The sequence below is a fragment of the Lontra canadensis genome, unplaced genomic scaffold (assembly GCF_010015895.1).
Source record: "Lontra canadensis isolate GAN:19392208 unplaced genomic scaffold, GSC_riverotter_1.0 scaffold122, whole genome shotgun sequence".
NCBI classification, from domain to species: domain Eukaryota; kingdom Metazoa; phylum Chordata; class Mammalia; order Carnivora; family Mustelidae; genus Lontra; species Lontra canadensis.
In genome coordinates this window covers 3,023,091-3,039,047 of record NW_022631116.1, presented here as the reverse complement: position 1 = coordinate 3,039,047, position 15,957 = coordinate 3,023,091, and the positions used below count along the sequence as shown (strand labels likewise).

At 41.2% G+C, this 15,957-nt stretch overlaps 1 protein-coding gene across 3 annotated transcripts in view; it reads right to left on the bottom strand.

The window, feature by feature from the left end:
* Positions 1-3,663: 3,663 nt before the first annotated feature.
* The window catches only part of AKAP10 (A-kinase anchoring protein 10), a 77,592-nt gene continuing 65,298 nt past the window's right edge, over positions 3,664-15,957 (bottom strand). For 2 of the 3 annotated variants that reach the window (XM_032841342.1, XM_032841347.1), the window contains 3 exons: positions 13,172-13,224; positions 12,457-12,552; positions 3,664-4,742 (listed from right to left, as the gene is read on the bottom strand). In XM_032841342.1, coding sequence (XP_032697233.1) covers positions 4,737-4,742; positions 12,457-12,552; positions 13,172-13,224 — 155 coding nt within the window. In that variant the 3' untranslated portion in view covers positions 3,664-4,736. The remainder of the gene's footprint in view (positions 4,743-12,456; positions 12,553-13,171; positions 13,225-15,957) is intronic. The other variant, XM_032841344.1, reaches the window with a different exon arrangement.

Genomic DNA, 15,957 nt, shown 5'->3' with positions numbered 1-15,957 from the left:
AATAACTTTACACTACTAGCCTTCTCGTTTCTGGTTTCTAAGAATTCACACTTCCCAAAGCTCTGCGGGGAGCCCCAGGGGGCTGAGACTGATCCTGTGGCCTCTTCTCAGCCTACCCCACTCACAGAGCCTTGCTTGATGGCCTCAGACATCAAAGCGCCGCCCCTTGTCGTCAGGCAAGTGCACAACACCTGTTTCTAGTCTCGCAGGGAGTAAATGGGATGGTGAGGCAGCCAGTCCTCGAGGGGCGGGCGCTTTCAGAGGAGCGACCCCTCCTCAGGCCCCTCTACCCTGTGGGTCTCCTTTCTGGGTCAGGAAAGCCTAGTAAACCCCTGCGGGGCCCTGTAAGGAAAGAGTGTTAAATCATAGGCTCAAAAGGCTGGCTTGAGTCCAAAAAACACCAGCGATTATAGATGGAGCTTCCAACTTCTATCTTCTTCTCAGTAGAATGGAAGCTCCAGGTGCCCTGGAAGCTTGTCTTATTTCCCGAGTCCCTGCACTGTAAAGAGAGCCCGGCACTTAGCAGACATTAAAATACTTCGGAATTGGCAAACATTTGCTAGACCAGTGGCTCTGCTATTAGAAGGAACAAAGGTTGCTCTCCGCCAAGAGGAGGAAACCTAAGGTCTGGGTGGAGCCCACTGGGTGCTGGTGAGCACGCCAGGCCGGCCTGGCGCTGGGAGCTACGCACAGTGTGGAGGCCCAGGGTGCTGTTTAGCCAGGGCTTTTCCATGAGGTGCGTGGTGGACTCTTACTGTGATGTAGGCAGAGGCCAGCTGGGGATCATCTAGGGGTGAGCCTGAAGGCACATTCAAGATGGGGGCCCCCAATACCTGAAGTTAGGGGAAAGGCCAGTCACCACAATCCTATTTGCTCCTTGGCAATTCCCAGCTCCCCCCGAACTGAACTGAAGCCCATGTTTCCTAGGCAGCTTGCCTGCCCGCCACAGGCCCAGAGGGCCCAGCTGCCCCAGACTATGCTCGAAAATACGGGTACAACTAGGTAGCAGTGGTGTAGATGCCTCTGGGGGGGCACTACCCACCCTTGGGCAAGGGGTTTAATTACTCCAGGTGAGTTCAGACACTCATTGTGCCAGAGCAGGTGGTTTGAGGGGAAGAGACTGAAGAAATATTTGGTTGCATAAAGTTACTGAGGCAGAAATAATCACTACCCCACGTGACGGGAAAGCAGATGAACTTCTTCCTCCCTGAGCATGAATGTCCTCTAGGCTTTTGCTCATATGGATCCTTCCAACACTCGCCACGCCATGGCCATTTCTGCCTGTCCCAAACCCATACAGTACCACACTTCTCACTCTCAGCCATTCCCAATCCTGCCCAAGCAGAGAGGCCTTGTAAGTGCCCACAGTGCTTATCCACCAGAGGCCTCCTACCATAACTGTTAGTGCCGGTCTCCTAAGTTGGAACCTTGAGGGTTTTGCTGGGATCTGCTCCCACTAATGGTTGCAGCCAAAGGCCAGACATCTTACCTAGCCCACGGAAGTGGTCAGCATGTACCTATTTCGTAATAAATAGGCAGTGGCCCTCCATCATTTGAAGCTTATTATCAGTTACTCATTGACAGAAATGCCCTCTAGGCACGTGCACCCAAATGTTTACAGCAGCCATGTCCACAACAGCCAAACCATGGAAAGAACCTAGATGTCCATCAACAGATGAATGGATAAAGAAGATGTGGTATATATACACAATGGAATACTATGTAGCCATCAAATAACAAAATCTTGCCGTTTGCAACATGGATGGAACTAGAGGCTATTATGCTGAGCGAAATGAGTCAATCAGAGAAGACAATTATCAGATGATCTCTCTGATACAAGGAAATCTGAGGCAGGGTGGGGGGTCGTGGGTAGTAGGGAGGGAAAAAATTAAACAAGATGGGACTGGGGAGACAAACCGTAAGACTCTTAATCTCAGGAAACAAACTGAGGGTTGTTGGGGGGGTTGGTGGGGGATGGGGTGGCTGGATGATGGACACTGGGGAGGGTATGTGCTATGGTGAGTGCTGTGAATTGTGTAAGCCTGATGATTCACAGATCTGTACCCCTGAAGCAAATAATACATTATGTTAATAAAAAGAAAAAAAAATGCCCTCTATTTCTTGGTTTATTACAGTTGCTAAAAGCAGGGATGGTGTTTATCCTTTGGAAGGACAGAAACCGTGGGCTTCAGGAAAGCATGAAGGGGTCCCAGTGCTGAGTAACTCCTCCCTACAAAAATGAAGGAGTGTCTCTTAGTTTCATTAGTTGAGGATCCCATTTTGAGAGAATTCACAAAACCATCAAAGATTTAGTAAAGGAAAATTCTCCCGAATGTAGGGGTATTTTGCAAACATGCTGAGGACACACAATCATGAGTTAATTAGAGCAGCCGGGTAGTACTTTAGTCAAGGTCCTTTCGGTTCCATGTACTAAAAAGTCACTTCAGACTGATTTTTGAAAACCCAAGAGGCATTCTAAGGATACCTGAGGGACGAACAGGGTCCACAGGAAGGAGGGCAAACAGATCCAGAAACCAGTGAAGGCCTCGAGGCTACTGAAGTAGCCGATCTGATTTGCTTGCACTAATGTTTCTTTCTACTTCTAAACCTCTCTGCTTGTCTGTGCCGGGCAGCTCACAGGTCCTGAAGATCTACTTCCGATCAAATATTAAATCTGGCTAATAACTGCAGGCCACAATCTGCTCTGTGTCCCACAGCAGGTGGGGCAGAAGAAACTAACGAAGTCTCCAACTTGCTGTTCTCCTCTTTTAAGAATCTTACCACACCCGACCATCTCTAGCTCAGAAGCACAAAATGTATACAAAGAAATTACTATATAGTAACTGAAAGCACAAGTTTCAATAGCCTAGGGTCTTAGAGAAATTGTTATTCCAAAACATGCAGAGGCAGCAAGAGTCACCCAAAACCACATTTTATTCTATGACCTTTATATTGCTTTTCTGTTACTTAAAGGTTGAAGCAAAGTGAAAGGATGGAAATATTTTGTTAAAGAAACAAAATAAGTTAATCACAGCAAATACACCTAATAAAACCTCAGGGTCTATGCTGTACACTCCAAACACAAGACTAAGTCCAGGAGTGGCTCATGTCTGGGTTTTTGTAGAGCAAATGGAAATATTTGGAAGAATCAACACATTTCAGTAGAAGAGCCATAAATGCCCTGAAAGCAGAAAGTTGACACAATTTTAAATATAATTCATATATATATATATTTTTCAAATCAAACACAATTAAATAGAATATGGTTTAAGTACATGAATACTTTGCTTTAGAAGAATAACAGAGGTGGTACATAGTACCAAAAACTTATACACAGCCTTTTCGCTTCTTCTGTTGATGAAACAGTGTGCCTCTATACAATCAAATATTGCAATGGAATAAATTCTCTATTCATTCAAGACTTTCTCAAGGACAGAGGTGATTAATAATTATATATTTATATATATATATATAATTTCTTTTTTCTTTTTTTTTTTTTTTTTTGCAAAGTCTGAGCAAAAGCAGTAACACCTAAGAGAACGTTCGTCCCCCCGCAGTCACGCATTGTGAGGAGGCGTGGGCACCGGGGGCCCGTGGAGTGTGCTCGCCAGTGGGGCGGCCCTGCTGATGGCAGCGAGCCCCGCACCCAGTAGCTGACCACCCAGTAGCTGACCGAGGGAAGTGCAGTGAGGGAGTCTCCTGCTCTCCTAGAGAGAGAGAGAGAAAAGACCACCACCTGCACACTTCCCAGCTCACAGCAAAGAAAGGGGAGGCAGCCAAGGTCAAGTGCTTTTCCTGCCCCACCCCCCAAACCTCGCTTGCCAATCTTTAAAAAAAAAAAAAAAAAAAAAAACCCATACAATCTGGGAATAAACATTTTGTCCAAGGTATCACAGGGGGAAACTGGAGTGATTGTTACTCCTGCTCCTTTTCCTCACGGATTCTGAAGGGAAAGCTAAGTAACTTGGAGCAGAGCATTCTAGAAGAGCAAGTCTTCATGCTCAAAGTAAAGGAGGCTCATCTTTTTGTTAGCAGGGGAGACTGGTTTGCAGTACACCACATCTCAGGAGCAATTAAAATGTGAAAACTGCACACTGTCACCCAAGGGAAGGACAATGTCACTGAGACTCAACCCGTCAGCTAGCCTCCTTCCTAATTAATGCCTCTGTGAAGGAAGACTGGCAGGGAGCCCTCGCCCGGGTCTGCTGAAGGAAAACAATCGGCTAGCACCGCACCGCCACTCTGAGCTGCCTGGCTCTCGGAGGGGCTGACTCACCTGTCTGCTCAGGCCAAAGCAAAGCACTTCCGGCACCTGCTTTAAGGATACTTGTAGGGATGGGTCACGGCTACAGAATGTGCGTCAATCACGTATCAGCTCTATGCTTATCTGCCTCCCACAGTATGTGGTCCCTGTCTATTCCAGTGGACTAAAACTCGTTCATAAATGGGTTATTGCCATTGGAAAGCTATTAATTTTCTAGTAATGTAAACAATACCACTTTGTCTCTTTATGACTTTCACTGTGTGAACATCATGTGCAGCAAATATGTCTACATGTCACTCTGCTTAGGATGGAAGTCTAGGATTGTCTGCCAGTCTTTCTTGGGAACAACAGTGATATATCAGTGAAAAGAAATACAGTGCTTTGTTTTCATTGGCTGTGTTGAAGAATCCAACCAGAGCAAAAAAGTTCTCTTATTTTTCAAAAGCAGATTTCCTTTCTCTCGGGTCTTGAGTCATAGCTGAAAAAAGGGAAAAGAAAAAGGTTAAGGTGCATTTTTATAACCAGGGACATATTATCATGACAGATTAAGGTTAACCAGCACTTAGTGTTTACTACATACGAGCGCTTTTGACAGTGAGGATCTGACTACAATCTTGAGGTAAAATGCTGTAATTATTTTCATTTACATATGAATGAACGGAAGCTTAAAAAGGTCAAGCAGCTCACCCTAAGATAACAAGGACTGGCACCCAGGTCCGCTTTTATCTTTCCCTTTTGGCAATAAATAGTAGAACGAAACATCTAGTCTTTGACAGAGTAATTTGGCTTCTAGGAATTAACCGTGCACCATGCTCATAAGAGAGGGCAAAGATTTATATACACACACATTCACTGAAGTACTGTTTGTAACAGGGAAAAACCCAAAATGACTTAAATGACAATCCACAAGGGAGTCATTAAATCAGGAGAGCCATAATACAAAATACTCCAATACCTTTGGAAAGAAAAAAAAAAAACCCTCTGACTTCTCCCCACCTAACACCAGGTTCCTGAAGTGGAGACCCCTTTACTCACAGCACTGGAGAGGAAAAAAACATCCCAGAAGACAAGGTCCTTGGGATATATACACATGCAACAATTCAGAAATGCTGTGAGGTAGTTTATGTTAAATGCCTAAGTACATTCTATAGACCAGCGTAAAGTAGTACATTCAAAGAGAGGCTTCAACATGGGCTAGAGAGGCTGGATAATCTTTCATGCAAGTAGGATGTCTTACTTTCATAAAATCACGGAATGAGACTCAGAAGGAGATCTTATGAGACTGTCTTGTTCAATTTCTCTCATCTACTGATGAGGAACTAAGATTTGGAAAAGGAAAATAACTTGCACAAGGTCACATATGTTCATTAAAAGTGGAATGAACAAGTTCTGTTTAGCCCAGCACTTCCTCCATACCAATACACCGCAGATCCCTAAGGACAGGCAGGATAGGTATCTTAGCCAGCCAAAGAGAAAGGCTAGCAAGCTTAAAAACCGAAATACAGCAAAATGTATCTGTATATCCTAAAAATAAAAAGCACATGATAATAAAATCTGAACATACAACTCAAATAAAAAGCCTTCATTTAAAATATCTACTTTCTAAAATGGTGCCTAAAAGGACATTTTTCGTATTGTTAAACATTTCATCCTCAAAGATAATGGGGAATCACAACTTCATACACCTTGATCTTGCTCTTTGCTATTTTAGGTTTGCCTAAGCCAGTGAAGATAAATATAGATAAAAATTATCACCCTTAAACAAAAACGAGGATAGAATCTGCAAAAGTGAACAGAAAGTTGGTGTGAACCAGCTCAGTGCAAAGTTCAAAATCAAACCAAGCTCTGGTAAGGACAGTTCTCCGAGTAAACAGAGGCAGAGAAAGGGGTCTGCTGGGCCTCAGTCTAAACACAAGCCCTCAGAACCACTGTGGGTTCCGTGGGATGTCATCTGAACATACTTAATTCTGATTCCCAATTTTTGCTAATTTAAGTAACAGAGTAGTAGTTTCCTGCCTTCATAAGGAACACGAGCAGAAATTCTCCTATTGCCTTAAGTCTCTGTGAATCAACTCCAGTTAGAGAAAGAAAAATTGCTGAAGAAACTGGGAATGTCTGGCTTGAAGAGAGGACTGGGTGTCAGAGGGGGCAGGGAGGGAGGCAAGGTATGCTACACGGCAGCCCTCAACTTTCTGAAAGGTCACTTGCAGGGCTCTCACACACCCAACTAGAACCAGCTGGCAAAGCTGTAGAGAAACAGAATATTAGCTTGTGGATATTCTGAATACAACTCCTTCCTCAGAAAAGTTGTTCTGCAAATATCATCTCCCAGTCTGTAACTTGCCTTTTCATTTTCTTTACAGGGTCTTTTGACAAGCACAGCTCTCTACTTTGGATAAAGATCAATTTATCGATTTTTCTCCTTTATAGCTCATGTTTCGTATGTCTAAGAAATTTCTGCCTAATCCCAAACCACGGATTTTAGTTTTTAGCTCTGACATTTAGGTCTATGATCCATTTTGAGTGGATTCTGTATGTGCTATGAGGAAGAAGGTTCATTTTCCTCCCATACATATATCTTGATGTCCCAGTACTGTAAACCAGAAAGACTAGCTTTTTATCACTGAACTACCTTGGCATGTATGTCAAAAATCAACTGACTTCGTATATTTGGGTCTACTTCTGTATTCTCTTTGTCTACCCTTATGCTGATATATCACTCTGCCCTGATTGTGCAGCTTGATAGTAAACGTGTCCACGTACTGTTAGTCTTCCAACTTTTCTCTGCCCCCCCCCACCCCATATGTCTGTCATTCTAGTTTCTTTAAATATTCCAGTTACGTTTTATAATCACCTTGTCAACTGTTCAACTTCTACAGAACACCCTGCTGGAATTTTTATTGTGATTGTACTGAATCTTGGATATCTTGTACGGCATGGAGAGTAGAGTCAATACTGTACAACATATCTGAAAGTTGCTAGGAGAGTAATCTTAAAAGTTCTCATCACAAGAAAAAAAATCTGAGATCATTTCGCAATGTACATAAATATCAAACCCCTATGTCGTAGACCTGAAACCAACATCAGGCAAGTGAGCTACACCTCAATCCTCATCGTCACCACCATCATCCTGGGGAAGACCAGCACCTTAACAACATTTGCGTCTCTTCTTTAAATCTTTAATTCTGCTCAGTGACAGTTTGTATCATATAAACCTTACACACATTTTGGTAAATACATTCTTCGAATGTTATGTTTTAGGATGCTACTGTAGATTGTATCCTTTTTAAAATTTCAATATCCGACTGTTAATTGCTGGTATACAGAAATGTACTTCATTTTTATGTATTAACCTTGTAACATTTAGCATTGCTAAACTTAGTCCTAACCCTTTTTTTATAGACTCCTTAAAATACTACCGTCCAAAAGACCTTTCTGTGACAATAGAAATGTTCTGTATTGTGCGTACATGGCTAGTCACTACCACACTGGATAAAGCGACCTTAGGAATGTCTACATAAATGATAAGGTCTTCTGCAAAGAAAACCAGTTTTACTCCTTCCGTTACAATTTATAGGCCTTTTCTTTTCTGCCTTTTTGCACTGGCTAGGACTTCCAGTGCAAGTGTCCTTGCCTTCTTCCTAGAATTACACGTGATTTTAGCTGTGAGTTTTATCAGGTTAACGGGGTTCTGTTCTGTTCCTAGTTTCCTGAGGGTTTTACTGCCAGTGGTTGAATTCTGTCAAATTCTTTTTCTTCCTCTACTGAGATGATCATAGGTTTTTCTTTTTATGATGAATAACTCCAATTGATTTTTTCCTTAAAAAAAAAAAATTATTTATTTATTCCAGAGAGAGAAAGAGAAAGACTGAGCCAGTGTGAGTGGGTTGAAGAAAAGAGGGACAGGGACAAGCAGACTCCATGCTGAGTGCAGAGCTCAATGTGGGGCTTGATTCTAGGGCCCTGAGATCACAACCTGAGCTGAAGTCAAGATGCTTTAGCCAACTGAGCCACCCAGGCATCTCAGCAACTGATTTTCAACTATCAAAGCAAACCTGCTTTCCTGGGATAACCCCCACTTGTCATGACATATTATCCTTTTTATATACTGATGATTGGTTTCCTTGTATTTATTTATTTACTTACTAATTTGAGAGCACTAGTGGGAGAGATCTCAAGCAGCCTCCCTGCTGAGTGTGCAGCCTGATGCAGGGCTCAATCTCCTGATCCTGCGCTGAAACCAAGAGTCAGATAGAGCCAGCTGAGCCGCCCAGGCATCCCTTCTCATATTTTTGTTAAGGATTTTGCATGTATGTTCAAGGGAGACACTAGCCTGTAGTTTTCTTTTCTTGTAATGTCTTTGGTGTTAAGGTAATGCTAGCTTCATACAGTGTGTTGGGAAATATTACCTCTTCTTCAATTTTCTAGAACTTTGTCTAGAATCAGTATTATTTCTTCTTTAAATTCCATCCAGGCCTGGAGCTTTCTTTGTGGGAAGGAACCTGACGTTCTCTCTCCCACCCCCCAATTTCATTGTTATGACTGATATAACACCGTGTAAGTTTAAGGTGTATAATGTGATAATTAGATAAATACATATTTTGTGAAATGATTATCACAATAAGATTAACACATCCTTCACCTCTCATAAATACCTTTTTAAAAAATAGTAAGAATACTTAATCGATCTTGATTGCATTAGCAACTTCCAAGTATATAATACAATACTAACTAGAGTCCCCACGTTATGCATTAGATCTCCAGAACTAATCCATTTTGTAACTGGAAGTTTGTATCCTCTGACCAACATCTCTTCATTTCTCCTAACCCCCAGTCCCTGGTAACTACTATTTTACTCTGTTTCTATGAGTTCACCTTTTTTTAGATTCCACATGTAAGTGAAATCATACAGTATTTGTCTATGTCTGACTTATCTCACTAGGCATAATGTCCTTAAGGTCCATCCATATTGTCACAAATGTCAGGATTTCATTTTTTTTTAATGGGTAAATTTTCTTGATGCATTCAACTGTCAGTGCCACTTGGGTTATTTCTATGTAACACCTGGCTATTATAAATTATGCAGTGAACATAAACAGGGGGTACAGGTATCTTTTTGAGGTAATAATTTCACTTTCTTCAAATATATAGCCAGAGTGGGACTGCTGGATCTATATGGTAGTTCTATTTTTAATTCTTTGAGGACTCCCCATACTATTTTCCAAGGTGCCTGTACCAATTTCCATTCCCACCAACACTGACAAGGGTTCCTTTTTCTTACATCCTTGTCGACACTTGTTATTGCTTGTCTTTTTGATAACAGTTATCCTAAAAGGTATGAAGTGATAGTTTACTGTGGTTATAATCTGTACTTCACTAATGATTTGTGATATTAAGCACCTTTTCATGTACCTTTTGGCCATTTGTATGTCTTTGGAAAAAGGTCTTTCCAGGTCTTTTGCCCATTTTTAAATTCAAAATCTTTTTTTCTATTCAAGTCCGTACATATTTTAGATATTAATTCCTCAAATTCAATTTAGCAGACACAGTATTATTCAGGCTACCTATTTCTTCTTTAGTGAGCTTTGGTAATTTATGTATTTCAAGAAATTTCTCCATCTCATTCAGGCTGTTGAATTTATTAGCATAAAGTCATTCATAAGATTCTACTATTACCATTCTAGTAAATTTAGGATCTGTAGTGATGTCCCCTTTTTCAATCCTGGTATTGGTAATTCCTATCTAATCTCTTCTCCCCCTACCCCAGTCTTGGTAGAGGTTTATGAATGTAACTGGTCTTTTTAAAGAGCCAGCTTTTGATTTTTCTCTATTACCTATGTAACTGATACTCATTTTTTTTTTTAAAGCCCAACATGGGGCTTGAACTCATGACCCTGAAGATCCTGAACTGAGATCAAGAGTCAGATGCTTGGGGCGCCTGGATGGCTCAGTTGTTAAACGCCTGCCTTCAGCTCAGGTCATATCCCAGAGTCCTGGGTTTGAGCCCCGCATCAGGCTCCCTGCTCCCTCTCCAACTCCCCATGCCTGTGTTCCCTCTCTCACTGTGTCTATCAAAGAAATAAAAAATCTTAAAAAAAAAAAAATTCATATGCTTAACTAAGTCACCCAAGTACACCCCATATTCACTTTTATCTTTAATATTTCCTTCTTTGGGTTTAATTTACTCATTCCCTAGTTTAAGACAGAAGATTGAAAACTTTTTTTTGGTCTAATATAAACATTTAATGCTATAAATTTCCTTCTAAGGACTGCTTTAGCAGTATTCTACAAATACTGTTGTGTTTTCATTTTAATTCAGTCCAAAATATTTTCTAACTTCTATTTTGATTTCTTCTTTGACCAATGGAAGACTAAGAAGTATGCTATTTAATTTCCAAATACTTGGGGGATTTCCCACATATCTTCCTGTAACTGACTTCTTGTGTAATTCCTTTGTGGTAAGAAAACAGACTGTATGATTTCAATCCTTGTAATTTACTGAAAATTGTTTTATGGCCCAGAATATAGTATATCTTGATAAATGTTGTATTTGCAGGCCAAAAGAATATCTGCTGAATGCACAGTCTATAGATGTCCCTTGAGTCAAGCTGGTTGGCGGTGCTGTTCTATTCATTACTGAGACATTATCCACTATGGATTTGTGTATTTGCCTTGTAGTTCTAGCAGTTTTTGCTTTCTGTGTTTTCAATCTGTTATTAGATACATAACATTTAGGATTCTTGATGTCTTCTTGATGAACTGATCTTTTTATCATTTAAAATGTCTTTCTTTTTGCCTGATAATATTCCTTGTTTTGAAGTTTACTCTGACTTGTAGTAATACATGCAGTCCAAATTACTTTTTTTTAAAGAGTTTATTTATTTATTTGACAGAGAGATCACAAGTAGGCAAAGAGGCAGCGCGGGGGGGGGGGGGGAAGCAGACTCCCCACTGAGCAGAGAGCCCGAAGTGGGACTCCATCCCAGGACCCTGGGATCATGACCTGAGCTGAAGGCAGAGGCTTAACCCACTGAGTCACCCAGGTGCCCCAGTCCACATTACCTTGGATAATGTCTGCATGATACATCTTTCCCATTCTTTTACTTTTAGCCTATGTCTTTATATTTAAAGTCGGCTTCTTACAGATAGCATCTAAGTAGGTTCTGCCATTATCTAATCAGATAATCTGTTTTAACTAGACTATTTAGATCATTTGCATTTAACATGGCAATTTATATGATTTCATTTAAACCTACTATCTTGCGATTTGTCTTTCATTTGTCCCACTAGAGTCTTTCTTCTCTTTTCCCCCTTTTCTGGAGTTCTTTTGTATTCAATATTTTTTTTTAGGGTATGGTTTCTACAGATTGTGGGTCAAGTTTTTCTGCTTCCTTGCATACCCAGTAATGCAGTGGGTCAGACAGTGTTATTTTCACACTGTTGAGTGCTGAACTTAACTGTGTTCCTTTAAAGGATTGGCCTTTGTTCTGATCCTTTTCAAAGTTGCTTTTAGGCTTGGTTAAATGCTTTACTCTAGGGCTAATTTAGCTCCAGTATTAAGGGATGTTTCTGAGGACACTACTCAATGTCTTGTACATTATGAGATCTATCCACACCGGTCAGTAAGGATGTGATCTATTCCTAACCCCATGTTTCAGGAATCGCTCAGCCCACTAATTTCTGGTAGTTTTTTTCCCTCCCCATGGGCATTTTTACCCAATACATGTATAGATCAGTATTTAGCCAAGGACTTCAAGGGACATCTCATAAAGAGATAAACTCTGGAGTTTTCTTTCTGTGAAGCTCCTTTTCTAGTAACGTGCTCTATGACTTCTAGCCACTCTGGGCTATCCAAACTTTGATTTCTGACTCCTCAATTCAGCAACACTATGAACTTTGGTAGACTCCCCCTCCCTGTACTTTGGAAACTGCTTCTGGGCAGAGAGCTAGGGATCGTGTCAATGTTACCCTTTTTTCAAGGATTACAGACCTCTCCTGCCTATTGTCCAGGATCTGGAAACAGCTGTTTCATTTAGTTTGTTAGTTTCCTAGTTGTTCATGATGAGAGGGCAGTTTCTAAAGCACCTCATCTTTCAAAGGCAAAAGAATCTCCCTTACGTCTTTTTTATGTATCTGGAATCTAATTCTTTTCAGTTTTATACAGGCTGGATCAGAACACAAGTCATCCTTACCTTTGTAGACTTCTCTAAAGGTTGATCATACTGTGCCTGTTGCATAACATCACTGACTATCATTTTAGCAATCTTCCAAGCTAGTTCTTCTTGGGCCTAAAAACAAAACAAAAACCAAACGACTCAAACTGTTGATAATGGTTATTCATTAGAAAAATCAAGACTTACATTATTAGTGCTCTAACACAACTATCTACGCATATCATGTCTACTTCGTGGATAAGCAGCACATTCCAAGTATGAACAGACCTGCACCACCCTCTGACCATGCTACATTAACATGCTGTTCACGCACTGTCTTCTAGGGCCAACTACTGGGTACCCAACATCCCGACTATTTTCACATTAGATGACCAGAAGAAAAATTTTTCTTTTTCCATTCACATCTCTCAATGTACTAACTAGTCAAAGAGCAATCCTTTTCTGAAAACTGACAGTGAAGAAGGAAAAAGTCGAGCTTTTTGATTCTACTGATGCCTACTGGTTGATGAAAACTTGAAGGTGCGGATATTTTTCAGTGGACAGAATCTCTGAACTAAAGATCCTGCACTGCCCCCGTGAGGCTACTGTTAGATGCTAACAAGGGCCGCCCCTTCTTGGTCGGTCCTGGAGCAATGCGCCATGACACTTACACACGAGAACTAAAGAAAGAGAAAACTTAAAACCTTACTTAGACAATGTGCAGTAATTTCTTTACATGAAAAGTAGAATTTACCTCGTCAGTATTTCCTTGCACCCATTTCTTCATAGCTTGTGAGAACATGGATCCTAGTAAAAGAAACCAAAACTGAGTATAGATTTCATGCATAATTTTATATTTAAAAAGTGCTCTTATTCAAAAACTACTTCCATAAATGGATATTCTTTTTTTGCACAATCTCGTCTAAAACATTAAGGAATATTACCATTAATCAAAATTGATTATCTCCATTAATAAGTATTTAACTTGGAAAAACCATGGTTCAAAAGACTTCTGAATGGCTATTTCAGAGTTCTGGACTTTTCTTTCTTCTAGTCTCCTCTATCATCTAGTGTTAGATTTTGAGCAAACGTTAAGTAAACAGAAGAAAACTGTGGCCAGGATTTGGTCTTAGATAAGAATCGAGCAATACATCAGGAGATATCAATTCACTTGCTATATATCCAAACTGTTCAGACAAGCTCCTATACAAAAGGGCTTCTAGTAGAGATTACGTTATTATACATGCTTAATCTCTGGTCTGTATAAATTAGCTGGGTAAGAACAGAGCTTTAACTAGCCATGCTGTGTCTGAGCCATGGCACACCTCAGTCTCCCAGGAGATACACAGAAGCCTACCCACATCTGTACTCAGGTCTGAGGAACTACAAGGACATAGGCTAGCCGCTTTTGCCATGAATTAAATACATAGCTTATCCTTTCATTTACACAAATAGGCTCCTGTCCTAACTCTGCTTTAAATCAAATGCTGGTGGATTATTTCTTAGGCAAGGTCCTGATTATTTCAATGACTGGATTAGAACAAAAAATAGCATTCATGAAAAGTATAAAACCTGGATCTATTCCCTTAATAATTTTCAGTATTAGCTAAAAGTCTGAATACTGGTCTAGTTAAACTTTACGGTCAACAGGGGCCACAATATTACACATTCCGCCTACAGCTGCAAATGGCTGTTGAATTCCCCAGTTGCTGCTCCCTCTACGGACTCATCCAAGGAGTCACACTGCTGACAGTCTCCTACTTGCTTAATGCTCGCTCTCCTTCCCCCCCACCCAAATACACACATATTTGACTCCGTTCTGTGCGTTCTGTCCTCCTTTAATATAGAACTTCTCCAGGACCCCATCCCCAGCCTTCTTTTCTCCTTCACCACATTTTCTCTGGGATATCTCATCACCTCTTTTGACTTTAACTTCCTTCAAAACACAAATAATCAAAAAACCTGTTCTTGGGTGTTAAATTCGTACTTACATATTGTCCTAAGGTGTCTCAAACTTATGTGCTCCAAATTGAGTGTCTGTTTCCTACCTACTCTTTTTCTTGTATCTTCTCTCAGACATTAATTTAATCCTTTATTAAAAATTCACACCATAGGGGTACCTGGGTGGCTCAGTGGGTTAAGCCTCTACCTTCAGCTCAGGTCATGATCTCAGGGTCCTGGGATCATGCCCCACATCAGGCTCTCTGCTCAGCTGGGCTCCTGCTTCCCCCTCTCTCTGCCTGCCTTTCTGCCTGCTTGTGATCTCTCTCTCTCTCGCTCTGTCAAATAAATAAATATTAAAAAAAAAAATTCACACCATAAATTTTCACCCTGAGAACCCATATTAAAAAACTCAATCCACCTTCCTCATTTACTCTCTATATGAATCTGTCCCCAAATTCCACCCTGAATGTAGTCTCTTGAATTTCCCTTTAGAAGTCTTAGAAACCTGACCTTTCTAATTCCTGCTACCTTCAAATCCTCTTCTTCTATCTACATTACTAGCTAATCCTACTACCTGACTGGTCTCTCGGATACCAATTCATTCCTCTACCACTGCCAGAAAAATGCATCTAGTTGGTACTCTGCTAATGTGAGGCGGGGTGGGGGGCACCTGGCTGGCTCAGTTGGTGGAGTGTGTGACGCTTGATCTCCAGGAGCCCATACTGGGTGCAGTGATTACTTAAAAATAAAATCTAGGGGCACCTGGGTAGCTCAGTCAGGTTAAGCACCTTTCTTTGGCTCAGGTCATGATCCCAGGGTCCTGGGACTAAGCCCGGTGTGGGCTCCCTGCTCTGCAGTAGCCTGCTTCTCCCTCTCCCCCTCTTCCTTCCGTTCTCCCTCTCCCCATGCTCTCACTTGCACATTCTCTGTCTGAAATAAATAAATAAATAATCTTTTTAAAAAAAGGGGGGGGGGGAAGAATCCCTGATGTTTACATGACAGGAACCCAGGCTTCTTACTCTGACATGCCAGGGCTTTCACAACATAAGTACTGTTTCATTGCCCACCACTGCATCCAGGCACTAGGACTAGCCACTATACATGTTCACAACATCTTTTACAACTCCTTGTTATACTTTCTCCTAGAAGATTTGAAAGCAACTTTTTTTTAAGATTTATTTTAGAGAGCGAGAGCATGTGTGCATGTGCACAAGAGTAGGGGGCTGGCGGTGGGGTGGGGGGGTGTGGAGCCAGACCCAGGGCTTGATCTTGACCCTGAGATCATGACCTGAGCTGAAATCAACGGCTGGACGCTTAACCAACTGAGTCACCCAGGCACCCCTGAATGTAACTTTTAAAACTACTTTGCTTGCCCTGAAAGCAAAGTTCCCATACTTTCAGAAGCCTCTGAGATACACCCTTCTCAAAGCTCAACCCTTTCCTCTGTTCTCTATCAGTATATAAAAAACCAAATTGAAACTATAGCCTAGTAAATGATGACCATTCTTGTAATCCTCAGCAAGGAAGGAGAGGAAGCCAAGCTGAATAGTCACAACAGTATTCTGAGCCAAAGCCCCTAGACTGCTGTTAATCTGC